Source organism: Mesoplodon densirostris, chromosome 2, assembly GCF_025265405.1.
Source record: "Mesoplodon densirostris isolate mMesDen1 chromosome 2, mMesDen1 primary haplotype, whole genome shotgun sequence".
Classification (NCBI taxonomy): domain Eukaryota; kingdom Metazoa; phylum Chordata; class Mammalia; order Artiodactyla; family Ziphiidae; genus Mesoplodon; species Mesoplodon densirostris.
Window position 1 is genome coordinate 149884583 of NC_082662.1, and position 16509 is coordinate 149901091.

General features: G+C 35.1%; 1 protein-coding gene across 7 annotated transcripts in view; it reads right to left on the reverse strand.

Annotated features, from left to right (window-relative positions):
• The window catches only part of HMCN1 (hemicentin 1), a 755474-nt gene that overhangs the window by 327596 nt on the left and 411369 nt on the right, over positions 1–16509 (reverse strand). For all 7 annotated transcript variants that reach the window (XR_009531210.1, XM_060091137.1, XM_060091136.1 and 4 more), the window contains 2 exons: positions 11855–12026; positions 9986–10092 (listed from right to left, as the gene is read on the reverse strand). Coding sequence is in view for 6 of the 7 variants with exons in the window: in XM_060091137.1 (XP_059947120.1) it covers positions 9986–10092; positions 11855–12026 (279 nt within the window). In the remaining variant the exon portion in view is untranslated. The remainder of the gene's footprint in view (positions 1–9985; positions 10093–11854; positions 12027–16509) is intronic.

Genomic DNA, 16509 nt, shown 5'->3' on the forward strand with positions numbered 1-16509 from the left:
ACAAATATGAGTAAAAAGAAGATCCTGACCCTGTAAGGGTCTATGGCCAGTGAGACGGTCAGATGGAGAAAGTGAAATCTTCAAGAGGATGCAGTAAATGCAGTGATAGAATTACAGAAAAGGCACATAGAAATATGTATATAAAAGCATAGACTAGCCTGTAGTTCAGTTAACACCTCCTAAGGGAGATGAACAAGATATTGAATAGCTAAGCACTGAAGTTACCCATATGTGCATAAATAATAAATAATGATAATTTGGATTAGGGTCACAGGATAAACACTAACATTTACTGGGCACTTCCTCTGTGCCCAGACTCTTTGAATACATTGGCTTATTTAATCCTTATTACAACCGTATCAGGTAGATATCGTCATTATCCCCACTGCACAGATAAGGAAGTTGAGGCACTGAGGCACCAAAGCTATTCAACAGCTTGCCCAAGTTCACAAGGTTTCCTAACTTGCAGAGGTGGGGTTTTAGTCCAAAAGTCAGGCTCTGGGCTCTTCTCCACCATGCTACATTGTCTCCCAAAGGCAAGGTAAGTCAGAGTTAGCCTCTATATCAATATCTCTCCAAATATGATTTAAGAACCACCAATATCTACACCTACACAAAATCACTTCGGTTGTTTGTAAAAATATGGACTCTGAGCTCCAGCCAAGATTTACTGAATCAGAATCTCTAGTCACTGGAGTTTAGGAACATGCATTTCAAAAACCATCTAAAGGCTTATGAACAAGAGTTCACCATTATTTTACTACATTGATCGCTGAGATTTTGTCTCAAAATAAGATGATTACATGATAGCAGCATTTAGGTAGAAGGAGAATATAGGAGTAAGAGAAAGCATCTACATGATAACACCAGTATGCCAACATGGCTCTCCATCTCAACACTGAGAAACACATATTTAGTTATCATAGCATGACAGAAGGTGCTAGAAAGATAGATATATATATGATTTTAATATGGTGAACAGCTAGATTAAGCCACAGCACGGTTAAAGATAAGCCAGCTCCAAGGCTCGGCAAACCACACAGTTTTCCCTAAATCACTATGACTCATTATTTGGCAGTGAAGACAGAAAGGATGAGGAGATATGTCCCTGTTGCTACCAATCATACTCCTCATTGAGCAGAACTTGCAGGAACTCAGAGGAAAGGAAAATGAAGGTGAGGGAAAAGACAAAAACCACGTCTTCATGAAAACAGTGCTGTATTCTTAGTATAAATGATGCTGCTTATGACAATCGCTCATTTTCATAGGGGTAACAAAGGATTGTAAGTGTAAGTGTAGGAGTCTCAGTACCACCACTTATTGCATTATTTCTAAAGGAAAATGTGTTCTGAATTTCACATAACAGACAAGAAGAGAAAACTACAATCATAAACCAATTTTAAGGCGAGGATTTCCTACAAGGCTATAAAAAACCTTGCTAAGCCTAATTTCAACTGCTTTAGATAATGTAGAGCTATAGTGAAGACATTATTGTCTACTGGTTTCTTGTAAAAGAGAAATGAAATGGTCAATATTATGAGTTGATTTAGATTTATTCACTGACATCATCTATTGCTGTTAGTTGTCTTGTTGCTCAGAAAGTCCCTTATGATAAAACAGCTCTTGAGGCTACCAAGGGTAAATATAACATGCAATCCGCCTAATGACTGCTGTCAGGTGCTAATCATCTGTGCACAAATCAACTGATAACGTGTCCATTTAAAAAATGTTGCTTAATAGCTAAGTGAGAAACTTAAAAATTACCTAAGTGTTTGAAAATATGCTATCCTGTTGCTAAATAATACATTAAAAATAAAGCTGAGTTGATGAAGAGGGAGTCCTTTACAATCTCTATAAAATTATTGGAAAATAAATAAATTTTGATCCAAATAACATAGCAAAAAAGTAGGTGGAGATAAGGACATAGTTTTACTATTCTCTGAGAAATGCTAAGAATAGGAAGCATAATTAGTTAAGAAAATCTTAATTTATTTATATATTATACTGTAAACAGTAGGAATGCCTGCACAGAATTTAAAAGGGTTTGTAAGTAAAAGATATTTCCAAGCAAAGCAGTTTTTACACACAATGACATCCAACTCTGGGTTAATCAGAGTAATGGGAGCAAGGGACACCACAAATAAACCAAAATTATAGTTTAAAAATAAATATGCAAATAAAAATTTTAAGCTAACTTATTTAAAAATGACCTCTAATACTCATGCCTGCATTTATCATTCTTGAATCATTCTCTTAAAAGAATTACAATAGTACTTGGACATTATTTTAGGAACACAATATATCACATTAAATTTCTTCAAGAGAAAGTGCCAATAATTTATTATTTTAATCTGTTTTCTTAAAGTAAGCTATTATTGTAGTCTGTTTCTTAGCTGAGTTCCCTTTTTTCAAGTATTATTGACATAGGAACAAAAAGATTTTATGTATAATGATGGTTAAACAAACCAGTAAATGGAAAAAGGAGAAAAGTACCAACATATACAAAATGCATTCTATACAGCAGGCAAATCTTTTATGTAAATTATCATGTTTAATCCTCAAAAAAGTCTCTGTGAGATAATACTATAATTATCTTCATTTCACAGATCAGAAGGGTAAAGTGACTTGCTCAAAGTCACAGATAAACAGTGGGTAGCAGACCTGGGATGTAAACTCAGTGAGGCTCCAGAGACTGACCTCTACTGCTACCCCATGCATTTCTCATGATCATCTCGGTGAACTGGATTATGCTGGTTTCAGGCTAAAAGCTGAAATATACCCAACTGCTCTACATAATAGAAGAGTAATATGGAATTTCTGAGTCTATCCACAGGAGAGAAGCAGAAACAAAATGGGGAGAAAGAAGGATGGGGGGGCAAGGAGAGAGCAAAAGGACACAACTCCCTTGAAGATATGTCCCCAAATCTATAGGCAAATCTACTAAACTCACAAAAGATTCTTGTTAGTGGATTTCCTACGACGTTTTTGAAGGGATAAGCTTTACCCTCCATCGAAGTACAAAAGGTTAGAATCAACACACAAATAATCAGGAGGCAAGGAGACCAAAAGAAAGTAAGTCTTCAGGAAACTCCAGAAGCATTGGGAGAAGGCTTTGGATTCTCACATGTTATGGACAGAGTGGCGTTGGAGGAGAAATAAATGATAAGAAGGTCTTGGAGGGGTGAAGAAAATTCAGCTAATTCCGTAACGAAGTTAAACAGAGGGGAAGTCCAGCTGTGTATTTCTTATTCCTCTCTTCCCTTCTGAATTATTTAGCCATCTTAGCACCATTTTCTATATATATAATTAAATTAGTAAGACAAAAATTACTGATTTAATGTTTTTCTATTTGCTCTTTATATCATGTAGATTTAAACTGTGGGTTATAATAAAATTAGACTTTGGCTCCAAAAAGCATCTCTCCACCACAGAATATCTAGAAGTATCACTCTGGCACAGAGCCATCCTCACCTCATGCTTTCTGTAGTTAAGAAGAGGGAAATCTTATGCTTGGAGCATAATGGTTCCAAACATAACAGGAAATTTTCTAGGCACTAGACACTGAACTGGGTTTGTATTGGCTTGAAATTCTGAGAGTTGTATTTTAAAGAGTATATTTATTCATACAATTTATAAAGGTTCATGATGAGCTACACTACTATCCTGAGTTAGAATGTCATGTTGATCAAGTTGCAGAAGAATCTGAATCAGGAATACAGAGGCTGCTGTCATATGAGCAGGCCTGAGGCAAAGATGAGGTTAGACTAGATACCTACCGGCATTCTATAATTGTAAATAGGTAGCCATGATCCACAAAGCAGTAAGAGGAAAGAAGGAGCAGAGTGGACCAGAGTGTAGGCTTCTGAATTGGAGTGAGTCTATGAGGAATGAAAAAGCAGGACAGGCTCAAGTACCATGAAGCAAGCACCATGGAGAGCTCCAGGGGAAATTAGTTGCTCCTCTGATACCTTCCTGGTCAGTTCTATTGCAGATGGATCTACTTTTAGTTTAAGGATAAAGGCTTATTAAATATTGAAAGCCCTCTCTACATTGAAAGCCCCTGAAGTCAATAATTATATCATATATATCACCTATAAAATCTTACTCAATAGGCACTTAATACATGTAGGTTTAATAAATGATACTAAAGTCATCCAAATGCTTAATGCTGGCACTTTTCCTTAGATTCCCCTAGGACCAACTAATGCCAGAGTCATCAAGAATTCATTGAATTTTTCTAGACACATTAAGCTAAGTGTGTTCACACATTATCTCAAAAAATCCTGTTACATCCAAAAATGATTTTATAGCACCATAAAGAAACTGGGGCTCAAAGAAATGATTACTTGCTTAGGTTTAGACAGGAAGTTAAATGGCAATTACTTCAAGCTCAATACTCTTTCTAGGTCTATGCACAGCATTTTAGGATAACATAATCTCTGAGTTGATTTGGACGCTATGGCATGGAAAACAATAATACCACCCAACTATTCATTTGCCATTCTAAATTTCTAAACACACTCTCATTTAGGAGGGGTCAGGTTAGTGGAGTGTTGGTAAAATTCTTTCTGAAAAGAGAAAGCCCTAATTTGGGGTATTTGCCAATTTCTGTGATGTCAATACTACCACAGTGGCTGACTTCAAGCTCTCAACAGGATGTCACTGAACACAGAGCTGGGAAGAGAAAGTGCATAACTGACTCTACACGAGCCATTTATGAGCCAGCTCCAGCAGACCATTAGGCCATGACCATAGTCCTAGCCAATGGGTTATAAAGGAAGTAAAGCGTGTCTGTCACTCACAAAAAATTCTCATCAGAGAAGTGACACAATCCCTTCCTTTTTTCTATTCAATGCACATTGTCTAGTCTTTTCCCCACTAAGAGAAGCCACATGTTCAAAATATGATGGTGCCTCCATCAGCTTGGGTTCCTGAGTGACCATGTGAAGTAGAACACCTGTCAGCCTTCACAGGACATGTGACATTAGTGAGGAATGAAATTCCTTGTATTAAGCCGGGGGAATTCCTCCTGGTACTAAATGTGAGGCGTGCCCTGTTATAAACTGAATTAAAGTGTGATTGATAGAGCTGGCTTTAACTTCTCTCTCCTAAGGAGTTTCAATGTTTTATAAAATAATAAATAAGCCAAGTAAAAAATAAAACCTTTATATGTATCTGAATTGATAGAAAATATAGATACAATTTACACATATTCAGGAGAATAAGAATAACGGATTTAACTAATTTTACCATTCATGTGTCAGAAACCATTTAAACATTTTACCAACATCTAAATTAATCATGACAATATTAAGTAGGTATTATTTTCCCCCATTTTTCTCAGACTTGGAGAGGTTTAGGTAATTTCTTCAAGGTCAAAAAGATACTAAGTAGTGTATCTTGAATTAAGATAGACATCCATCTCTTTTTAAAGTTTTTACTCTTATATGACATACTGCTCTTTACAAATTAAAGAATATTATGGTTTTAATCAAATATTTATGGAGAATCTACTGTGGGCTAGGCATTGTGCCAGCCATAAAGATATAATAAAGCCAGCTAGATTTAAGTACTATCATTTTATTAGGTATTATATGTTTAAAGAAATGTGATACAAGGAGAGAAATGTACCCAAAACAAAGAGTAAATTCTGTATATGTTCACACACACACACACACACACACCTCTACACATTTATACAAAAACACAAGAGTACAGATATGTCTTTAAAGGAAACATTCCATTTGGTTGACAATCTGATATTGGCAGACCAAAATAACTGGGAAATATTTCAGGAAAAAAATCTACTATACAGCATTCCATTGACCCTAAACATTGAATTAATGCCATATCTAATCCATTTAAATAACCCACCTGGGGTAGTCTGAAGGCTTATTCAAAAGAGGCACCAGGTGAGAATAATTGGAGGCCAGCAATAATATTCTACTTGTGCAGTCCTTTGTAGACTTGAGGCTTATTTAATTATGATTCCTTAGCAAGTTTGTGTCACTTGAGTATGATTTCTAAAATATCCTTATCCTATAGAAAATGCATTAGTAGGCTCTGGCAACCAAAATAACTATCTACAAACAGAATATTTCTACTAGTCTCAGAATCTCAATATAATCATGTGGTTGGGTACATTCCCTTCTCTCCTTAGGAGATTATATAAGGACACTTTATCCAAATTTACTTAATGGAAACACCCCAGGGCATGTGCTAAATTACATGATCACATTGATAATCCTAGACTAATAGAAAGCCTGTACCACCTAAACCTAATGGGTGCTGACAGTTATTTAATGTCTTTGCAGGAAGTTTCCCTTAAAGAGCAGAGCACACAGTTTGACCTGAGAGTTTCCGTGGTTATGTTCAAATACTCTATATACAGATACAGCTGCCCGAATGGAAAATTTATATTTTTTCTCAGAAATTAGATTCAGGATTTGTAGCTTCCCTACAAATGAAAATTTAGGGGCATAAAACAACCTCCTTTTTCGTTTTTAATAATACTTGCAGTTCATTTCAGTGACTTCTTTTTGGCATGTTTTCCCCTGCATCACAGGCTACCTAAAACATCCAAGTCATTTATATGAACTGTACTGATGAGTTGACTCATTGTCTATGTTTAGTGAAAATGTCCTAATAAATCACAGAAAAGGAATTACCAGGGTTTCAGAGGAGAACCACAAAAGAAAAGAAATCGCCACTCTCATAGCATTTCAAATCATGGACATAATAAAGTGTTCTGTGTCAGTATATCAACTGTGGGTGAACTAAACCAATGCTTCTGCCTGCTTCCCTGGGTATCATCAGAATAAGTGTATTAATTTTTATTCATGAATATTTATACGGTTCTTTCCCAGGCACTATGGCATATATTGGTGAAAAAGTCTGGTCTATACCAAAATTGGAGGACAAAATCTGTACAGAAATAAATATGACATAAAGGGGAAAAATAATGCAAAAGGGAGGTGCAGAAAAACTGCAATAGAAAGCCAGAGGGAAAAGAGACTGTTCTGGATGAAAAAAGTCAGAAAAATCTTGATGAAAGTGTTGCCATTTGAGCTGAGCATTAGTGGGTAGTTATCAATCAGACATAAAGTAAGAAGAGAAGAGCATTCTAGAAAGAAGCAACAGCTTGAGACAGAGCATGGACCATGAGAATGTGGTAAGAGAGAGGGTGAGAGACACTGCAAAAGCATATTAGATTAGAGTGGAAAGGCACGTGATAGAAGATAACCAGAAAGATTGGTTGAGGCTTAGTTAGGTGGTCCTTGAATACCAGGCTAAGGTCAATTAAGAGATAGGCTGTGCTCCATACTTGAGATTAAAACTGTTATGTGAAACATTCAAAAAACCATTATTAATTCCATTGATAGAGCAGACACTTGCCAGATAGCAGAGTGCACAGGAGACGGCACCAGGGATGTGCTATCTTATCTCAGACATTTCTCCGCTTGAGAAAGCACACGTGTAAAACGTTATCATTCATTAGCCATCCAAAAGGGAGATCCAAAGTCAACAGCCATATTTATGTCAGTAGATTCAGCTCAATTTCCTTTGCACCAACCCAATACATTATTTTGGCATTTCGTTTCAGAGCAAAATAAGTTTATTATCTTTACTTGCGTTGTAATGCTTATCCTTTGTTTAGTTACCACGAATTGTACTCTAGAAATTGTGTAACATCAGGACCAGAAGCTTTTTTGGTGATGACTATAAATTTAAGGTAATATGATAATAGATATTGTGTCTTTTTATTGTTTACTTAATTATAGGAGACCGAGCTTAGAAACTTGTCTACAATGTTCCCACCATCTTACCCTCTCTCTCCTCACTCACAGACTAATCCTCAGTGCTTCTCTGTTCTAATTATCAATGAAGATGTACTCAGTGCCCATTAAGTATCATGGAACATGGCCAAAAGCAGATACTCAGTACACGTTTACTGAATGGATGACTGAATGAGTAGGTGTGTTAGGCACATGGAAAAACATCAGACATGTAAAATAGTCCTCTTCTAGGCAAGAGTTTTACTAGAGGAAATACCACTGCTAGCAATCCAAATCACCTGCAAAATGGATTCAAATACTTCACAATAAGTTGCTAATAATATGGAAGAGTGGCATCACTTGTACATATTTCAAAATCAATGATAAACAACTTAATGTCACTATTCAGAGAGCAAGAATGAATGACCTTAGTGAACTTGCTAGCTCAGGACACTGCTGGCTTAGGTCATGCTTAAATTTAAGTGTTTGAGGGATAAAGAGACTCAGAACTTCTTATACTCCTTCTTACTATGGTCACAGAAAGTCAGACTCAATCTAATCATATTTCACGCAAGTTGGTCAAAATAACCATAACATCAAATTTGGCCACATTGATTTAAAATATAACAGCAAAACACTTCACTGTTGACAATCTAATGCACTCAATAAATACTGAGCAACTGCTATGTGCAAGGAACTGGGTGAATAAAACAGGCAGATGGGACCCTTTCTGATCTATTCAATAAAAAATTACTAATTTTATTTCACATTGCCTTTTTACTTACACCCTTATCCCATATTATCCATGTTTAAAAATCCATATTACACTTTCTATTTTCCTTATAAGGCTGAGAGTTCTGAGAATAAAAAATTGATATTCTAGGATTTAAAAGGAGTTACAATGAAAACTTTCATTCTTTAAATTGGTAAAGTTAATATAAGTATTCCTTAAAAAAAACTGGCATGCAAAAATGGCACCTCGAATCTCTACAGTGTAACACCTCCACACACTTTCACAGAAGCTAAATAATTTGAACTATGAGCCCATTGATCCCATTTTTTTTATGTAGGGAAGCTGAGACAATGAAAGAGTAAATGATGTAAGGGGTATCTTCATTTGAATTGTCCCAGAAGGATTCTAGAGTAAGTTGTTCATTTGGGAGGTATGACGGATGCTAATAAGCAAAGAGCAGGTAACACAGGAAAAAGAATGCAGCCCATAAAGGGTGTGCTTTTAAGCCTGCTCTCACTATAGACAACTGGAGCTTATTCCTGCAGGGGCTGAAAGCTGCTTTTGAGGGGCTTCATCCTCTGGAAGAACAGCCTTCTCCTGTTCAGGTTAAAAAAAAAAAAGCCTCTCAGACACAGAAACACAGGTACCTGAGTCGGAAATAGGCCAGAGCACACTGAAAATTTTGAGAAATATGGGCAAGCCACGCAGACCACGTACTAGAGTGGGTCCCACATATAATGTGCAACAGAACTAGATCTCAGATTTATGGCATCCTGAATTTTGAGGGTATGTTCTTTCCTCCATACTGCCAAAATACAGTGCTTTCTTAGAGGGAATATATACTACTTAATTTAATTCTAGGATACAAATACCATTCTGTGTTAAAGTACACAATGAATGTACATCCACCAAATACCAACAACCAGCAGTGCTTGAGAGCTTATTTTGCAGCAGGAACTATGCGAAGTACTTCATTTGTACCATCTTAATTTAATTCTCAGCACAATTCTATGAAGGAAAGGACTATTATTGCCATCCTACATTACAGAGGTGGAAAGCAAGGCACAGAGAAGTTATAGTTCTGACGTAATGCAGCTTTTAAGTGGCGGTGTTGAGATTCAAACCCAGGGCAGTTCCATACCGGGGCCTATGCCCTAACCATCATTCTCTACTGGCTCCATCTCTGATTGTGTTGGAAGCAGACAGTGGCTAACACAATCAGTCTGCAGATTTGATGACAGGAAAACTATCCAAGAATTTTAAGTCTATTTATAGTGGTACTGATGCCTTTCGTGGTCATCAAAACTTAACACTATCAATTCATGCGATCAAGACACCTCCTACAAATGCACCATGTATACTGCTTTTTAGTAAAAATGTTCTCTATGATTGCTAGAGAAGATATAAATAAACTATTGTATACACTCTATAAAACATGCCAACACCAAAATAAAATAACAAATAGACTATAAAATACCTTCACTGTCCATATTCCAGCCTCTGGCTCTTTAACATTCACCACCTTGGCAGAGTTATGAATATTTAATAGCTCATTCAGACCAAATCCCTTTTTTATCAGCTTCCCTGAAAGACAGACATAATGGTAACAATCATATCTTTCCTTCAGCTATGTATATTAGCTGTATACCTTTCCAGTACAAGTTACCTAATGGACATTTGTGCCTCTAGCTCAAAACATTATTTTATTTATATCTAAAATATACTCAACTTTAGCATTTCTGGACATTGGAATTGAAGTAACAGATTCCTATTTGCTATGCTGATTTGATCTTATAAAGAGAGTAACAAATGACAGGCTATAATCATATTTCCAAAGCCAGCCTAGGTAACTATTATGGCTACCAAGAAGTTATGTGCAGTCCCCAGAGACATTTACACTTAATAGATAGCAAAAACAGTAAAAGAGAATAAATGTCTTTTGGAAGATCACTCAAGGTATTACTAACATAAGAGCCCTGGGCATATCTTTGCATAAAGCGTTAAAACTTCAGTTTTCCATGAAGCACAGCTTGAAGGCTTTTACTTGTCACAGGAATAGTTAAAGGAGGCAGTGTAATGAAGTAGCATGATAGGTGAAACTTAGGAAGAAAAGCAAATTTGGAATTAAGCCATAGTTTACTTATTTACTTCACTCCTGGCTCTCCTATGGACTACTTCTGCAGTTATATAAACAAGTTAATTATAAGAATTCTATGTTTGCATCAAAAGCTTTATAATCACTGTAAATGACTTTCAAAATATCAATATCAATGACTTTTTAAAGTAGCAGAAACTTAATGCAATGGTTACAGGTACTTTTAAGTATCCAGATAATGAAAAACACAAATCTTTCCTGGATAGGTAGCATGGATGGTATTAGAAGAATGCTACCTAAAAAGACAAATCATTTCTAAAGACAAATCCATTTTTAAGACCAAACCTGTAGAAGTCTTGAAAAACAGATTTTGCTTGCTTGTAAATTTCAATTTGATTGTTAGTGTGGATGAAGCCTTTGAGGACAATTTCATACATTATTTTCTTTAAGGTATTAGTTATTTTCTAAGACTCAAATAAGTAAGAAAGGTAGTTACTCCCTCCCCATTTATAAATATCCACAAATAGGTTAAAAAAAAAATGTAGCACATACTAAAGCCACAATGGGAATAAAAATATTTTGCAAACATCAATAGGTTTAAAAAAATTTTCTAAATGCAAATATTAAGAAAAATGAGGTTTCTGTTTTTATTAGATTACTATTCAACATTAAGTCTTATTGTAATATTCAACCGGCAATGGAATCAAGCCAAAACTTAGGGTTATACTATACAATTATTGAGGAAGCAAAGTAAATTAAAACATCATTCTAATGAAAACATGAATTTGTTTTTTAATGATTGTCTCCTATAAAATTAAAATTTATCAAGAAAATAATACAGTAAAAAAATTAATCAGTGGTTTTAAGAGGAGTTTTTTCATGTGATTCACTTTAAAATAACATAAAATACTGAATTTTACAGAATAAGTTATTGTGAAGTATTTCCCCACATAAAGATGAGGAAAATATGATTTCAGGTTCAATTAAAATATTTTTTCTTTTGGATACTTTACCTACAATTAAGTTAGTACATGTGATCTGTTTAAATTATTAGGAGTTTTAGCTTTTTGAATTTCATGTTAAGTCAACAATACTTATGACTAAGAACATTCAGTTTTAATTTTTAAACATCTTCCCTAGTCACTTTTGAATTTATTCATAAAGTTAGCATTAATTTGAACAAGTGTACAAAAAATCTTTTACCTTTCATGGTTTTTCTATTTTATTATATGAATGTCCCATATATCTCACCTAAAGGATTGCGAATTTCAATCACTGGAGAAGGGCCACTCAGAGACACAGTAACCTCTTTTAGACTGGGATCAAAAGGAATTTTCCAAGTGTTTACAGCCTGTTCCAAATGATCTGTTGATAAGAGGTGAACTTTGGAAGCCTGAACCGCTTCCTCTACCCATTTTAACACCTATAAGAGAAAAAAAGAAGCATGAGTAATATCAAAACATTTACAGCTTTATACCACCTCGAATTCCTGGTGCAGTAGTTGACTTTGCTTAATTACATGACTCTGTCACTTTCTGTACTGGTGTGAGGTTTATTTCCATCACAGTTAAGACAAACTTTCCCAACCCTCAGAATGGGAGAAAATATTCGCAAACGATAAGACCAACAAGGGATTATTCTCCAAAATTTACAAACAGCTCATGCAGCTCAATATCAAAAAAACAAACAACCCAATGGAAAAATGGGCAGAAGACCTAAATAGACATTTCTCCAAAGAAGACATACAGATGGCCAAGAGGCACATGAAAACATGCTCAACATTGCTAATAATTAAAGAAATGAAAATCACAACTACAATAAGATATCACCTCACACCAGTCAGAATGGCCATCATCAAAAAATCTACAATTAATGCTGCAGAGGGTGTGGAGCAAGGGAACCCTCCTACACTGCTGGTGGGAATGTAAATTGGTGGAGCCACTATGGAGAACTGTATGGAGATATATATACAATGGAATACTACTCAGATATGGTATATATACAATGGAATACTACTCAGCCATAAAAAAGAATGAAATAATGCCATTTGCAGCAACATGGATGGACATAGAGATTATCATACTAAGTGAAGGAAGTCAGACAGAGAAAAATATCATATGTTATCACTTATATGTGGAATCTAAAAAAATGATACAGGCAGATTATCAACTTTGAAGAAATAAATCTTAAGGAGGTATGGGAGGAAGGAATACATTTTATAAAACGTTACAAGGAAGCTCATGACTGACCTTTGAATAGTAGGGGTTTTAAGTATGCTGTTAAAAATCTGTAAGGGACAATTAAGAAAATTATCAGACTGTAAGAGAAATGTGTGAGCTTGCCAAAAAAGGATTTCAGTGTAGATTTTGTCTTTATCAAATGAAGTTAAAGGAACAAGTTATAGTTAAAGTTTGAATGGAAGAGCCTGCCATTGTTGTTCCACATCTGGTTGTTGCTGTTTGCATTCCTTTATTGAGCCTACATCTTCATAAGCTTTTTGGCAGGTATATGTTGAACACTTGTTTCGTGCTCAAGACAGGATCAGAGAGCACGGATACTGACAACTGATTTGTCTGTTTTCTTCTTTTTCCATGACTGTATCTACTGCCTCATCTTGATTTACAAGCAAAACCTAGAAAACCTACAAAAATAAGTGTTTTGTGGTTTATCTGGGAATAATACAGAAAATATTGCTGTTATTTTTGGTGAAGAAAATCAATTTTGTATAGTTTATTTCAACCTAAATAAAATGTGAATTGTGTTTTAAAAAAATTTTAAATGATACAAATTAACTTATTTACAAAACAGAAACAGACTCACAGACTTAGAGAATGAACTTGTGGCTACCAGGGTGAAATGGAGTGGGGGAGGGATAGATTGGGAGTTTAGGACCGACATGTACACACTGCTGTATTAAAAAAAAGAAAAAAAAGACAAACTTTCCCTACATCCACTTATTATAGTAAGTTCCGAATAAAATGCTAGTTTAACTCATGCACAAATTTCAATTTTTATATCTTGGAATAATATATTCAAAATGAGATTACAGTGTCCAAAAACCAGTTGTGCAGAGATATTACATGTAGAGGTATTACAGACAGTTCTATTTCTCAAGAGAAATGAAAAGAACCTATAAAAAACATGGTAATGGCGATACTGAGATTCTTTTTCCCTCCATTCTTCCTTTCTGGATTTCTTTCAAGGTCCAATTTATAAAAGATGATTAGCAAATTATCAAATCCAATTTCAATATATTGGGTATTGAATTATTGTAATAGAGTATACTATAATTATATATTGTATATTGTATATTATAATATATATTGTAGTATATTAATTATTGAAAAATAATTGCCATGCCAGCAAAATATTCATTTTTATGATAAAATAAATAAGTAAAAAATAATGGGAAAAGTAACCACTGTATTTTTTTAAAATGGAAAAATATTTCACCACCAATTTAAGTGGTGTGTCCTTGAAAACTAGGCTTTGGGAAAATATCAAGAAACTGGGTTATAATCGGGTATTAATGACTCACTGTGAACAAGGAAACCTTCCAGTCCACAGAAATGTTCTTCAACAGCAAACACAATTCCTCATTAAACAAACAGGTCATGACTGGACAGGTACTGCTTAGTTAAACTTACACAATTACTTCTAAATCATACTAAGCTTTAATCCATCTCAGATCTTTCTCTGGTTCATATATCCTTTAAGACTATATCCCTTGTAATTATGCATAAAACACTGAACAGTGCTGGATATTAAGCTACAGCCAAGCTACTCAAAATAAACAAAAACATATTTGAAATTTCAATAGTAGTAGCCACAAATCAATGAATCAAACAAGTATTGTGCAATAACTTAATTCTCTGTAAAAAGGATCCCTTTTTTTTTTTTTGTCCTCAAGGATGAGGAAAGTGGCTAAGACATATTATCATAAAATTAACAGTGTGAGGCAATTATGTTCATTCATTAAATAAAGGTTTATTGTTCAAAGTACTCTTCCAGGTACTGAGTGTTGATGAACATATTTTTAGTCAATATTTAGTAATCACACTTCTTCTCTGAACTAGTATCTTTTTGCATTATTTTGTAGTCTGCATTATTCGTTTTTAATAAATCTTCTCATCTTTCCTCCAAGGTCAAGAACCACAGCTCCTTTATCATTGTATACCCTGAACCAAGCGACCTGCTCTACACATAAAAAGGTGGGATATGTACTAATGTCCATGAAGTTGGTCATAATGATGATAATAACAATGTCTTATTAAATAAAAGACTGTTATGGGAATTCATGAAACAGGGAGCCCTTGTCGAAATAATGTATGTAAGGTGCCCATCACAGTACTTGCCACATAGTGGATATTCAGATGTTTTTCTCCATCTCCAACTAAATTCCCTTCTCTTCCCCTAATTGAATATTTCAGTAATGACTTCATGGGCAAAGTGAAAAAACTTACCCATGAAAGTCAGATAAGATTTCTGTAAATGAAAAAAAGACACAAAGTAATTCCAGGTAGAAGAGAAGTTCTGAAGAAACACAGAGAGACAGAAGTACTCATAAATGTTAAGAACATGAGTGCATCCAACTGGCTACAGTTAAGTGTTCAGAAAAGGGAGAAGCGGGGCCTCCCTGGTGGCGCAGTGGTTGAGAGTCCGCCTGCCGATGCAGGGGATACGGGTTCGTGCCCCGGTCTGGGGGGATCCCATATGCCGCGGAGCGGCTGGGCCCGTGAGCCATGGCCGCTGGGCCTGCGCATCCGGAGCCTGTGCTCCGCGACGGGAGAGGCCACAACAGTGAGAGGCCCGCATACCGCAAAAAGAAAAAAAAAAAAAAAAAGAAAGAAAAGGGAGAAGCGGAAGATGAGGTTGGAAGCTTGTGTCAGGGACAGACTATGTATGGTCACAAAGTCAAGCTATGACAATCGGATTTTACCCTAAAGACCCAAATGAAAAATTCCTGAAGGACTTTATGCAGAGGAGTAATACACTGAATGTGGTATTTTACAAAGAAACACCTCTAGTGGTATCATCAACTAACTGAGCAAAAAAAAAAAATCTATTACAGTTAATTACTCCATAAATCAAATGATATATTTCCTCAAAGTTTAACCTTATAAAGCACCTGGAATTTTATGTATGAAATAAAGCATGTATCAAGATAATTGTCTAAAGAAGCAGATGCCGTATTTTAAAAATGGGTTCTGAGTGATCTATCATACTTGAACAGAAAGGTATGAATCATTCTGCTCATCAAATCTATCCATATGGCTATAGAAACCAGACTGATTATCACTAATATTTGACCTTAAATAGAACACGTTTTAATAATCAGAGTGTTGACATTCTTATGTCTTAAACATAGAATATGGCTGCGTAACTCAAGGAAATGCAAAGAATTGACTTATTGTCTGAGAGAGCACTTGATAAATTTGACTGGGGATAAATAACTTTGAGGATAATGTCTGATTTAGAGACTAAAGAAGGCAAAGGACAAGAAAAATCAGATAAATAGAACATTTGTTTTAAGGACAAGACACAAAATGTGGCCATAAATAATTCTCAATGTAAGGGAAGAAAAGAATTAGAAGGATAGTATAGAATCTCAAGTTCAACAATGAAATGCAGTAGTGTTAAGTAGAAAAAAAAGTGAAATCAATTTTTTATACACCTTTACTTAAATGTATAGTGTATTCTGGGTGACTCCTCAAATATACCTCTCCTTCAAACCCAATGTAGAAAGGTTATGATATATCACTGGAAATCTATCCTGTTGTCTATTAGTTATGGATGGAAAGCACTAAGTTCTAGGCATTCTTATGAAAATGGAAAATATTTAGTTGCATTTTCATAAGACAATTGTGTTTAAATGATATGAAATATAAGCAGGCTTTTGGTTTATT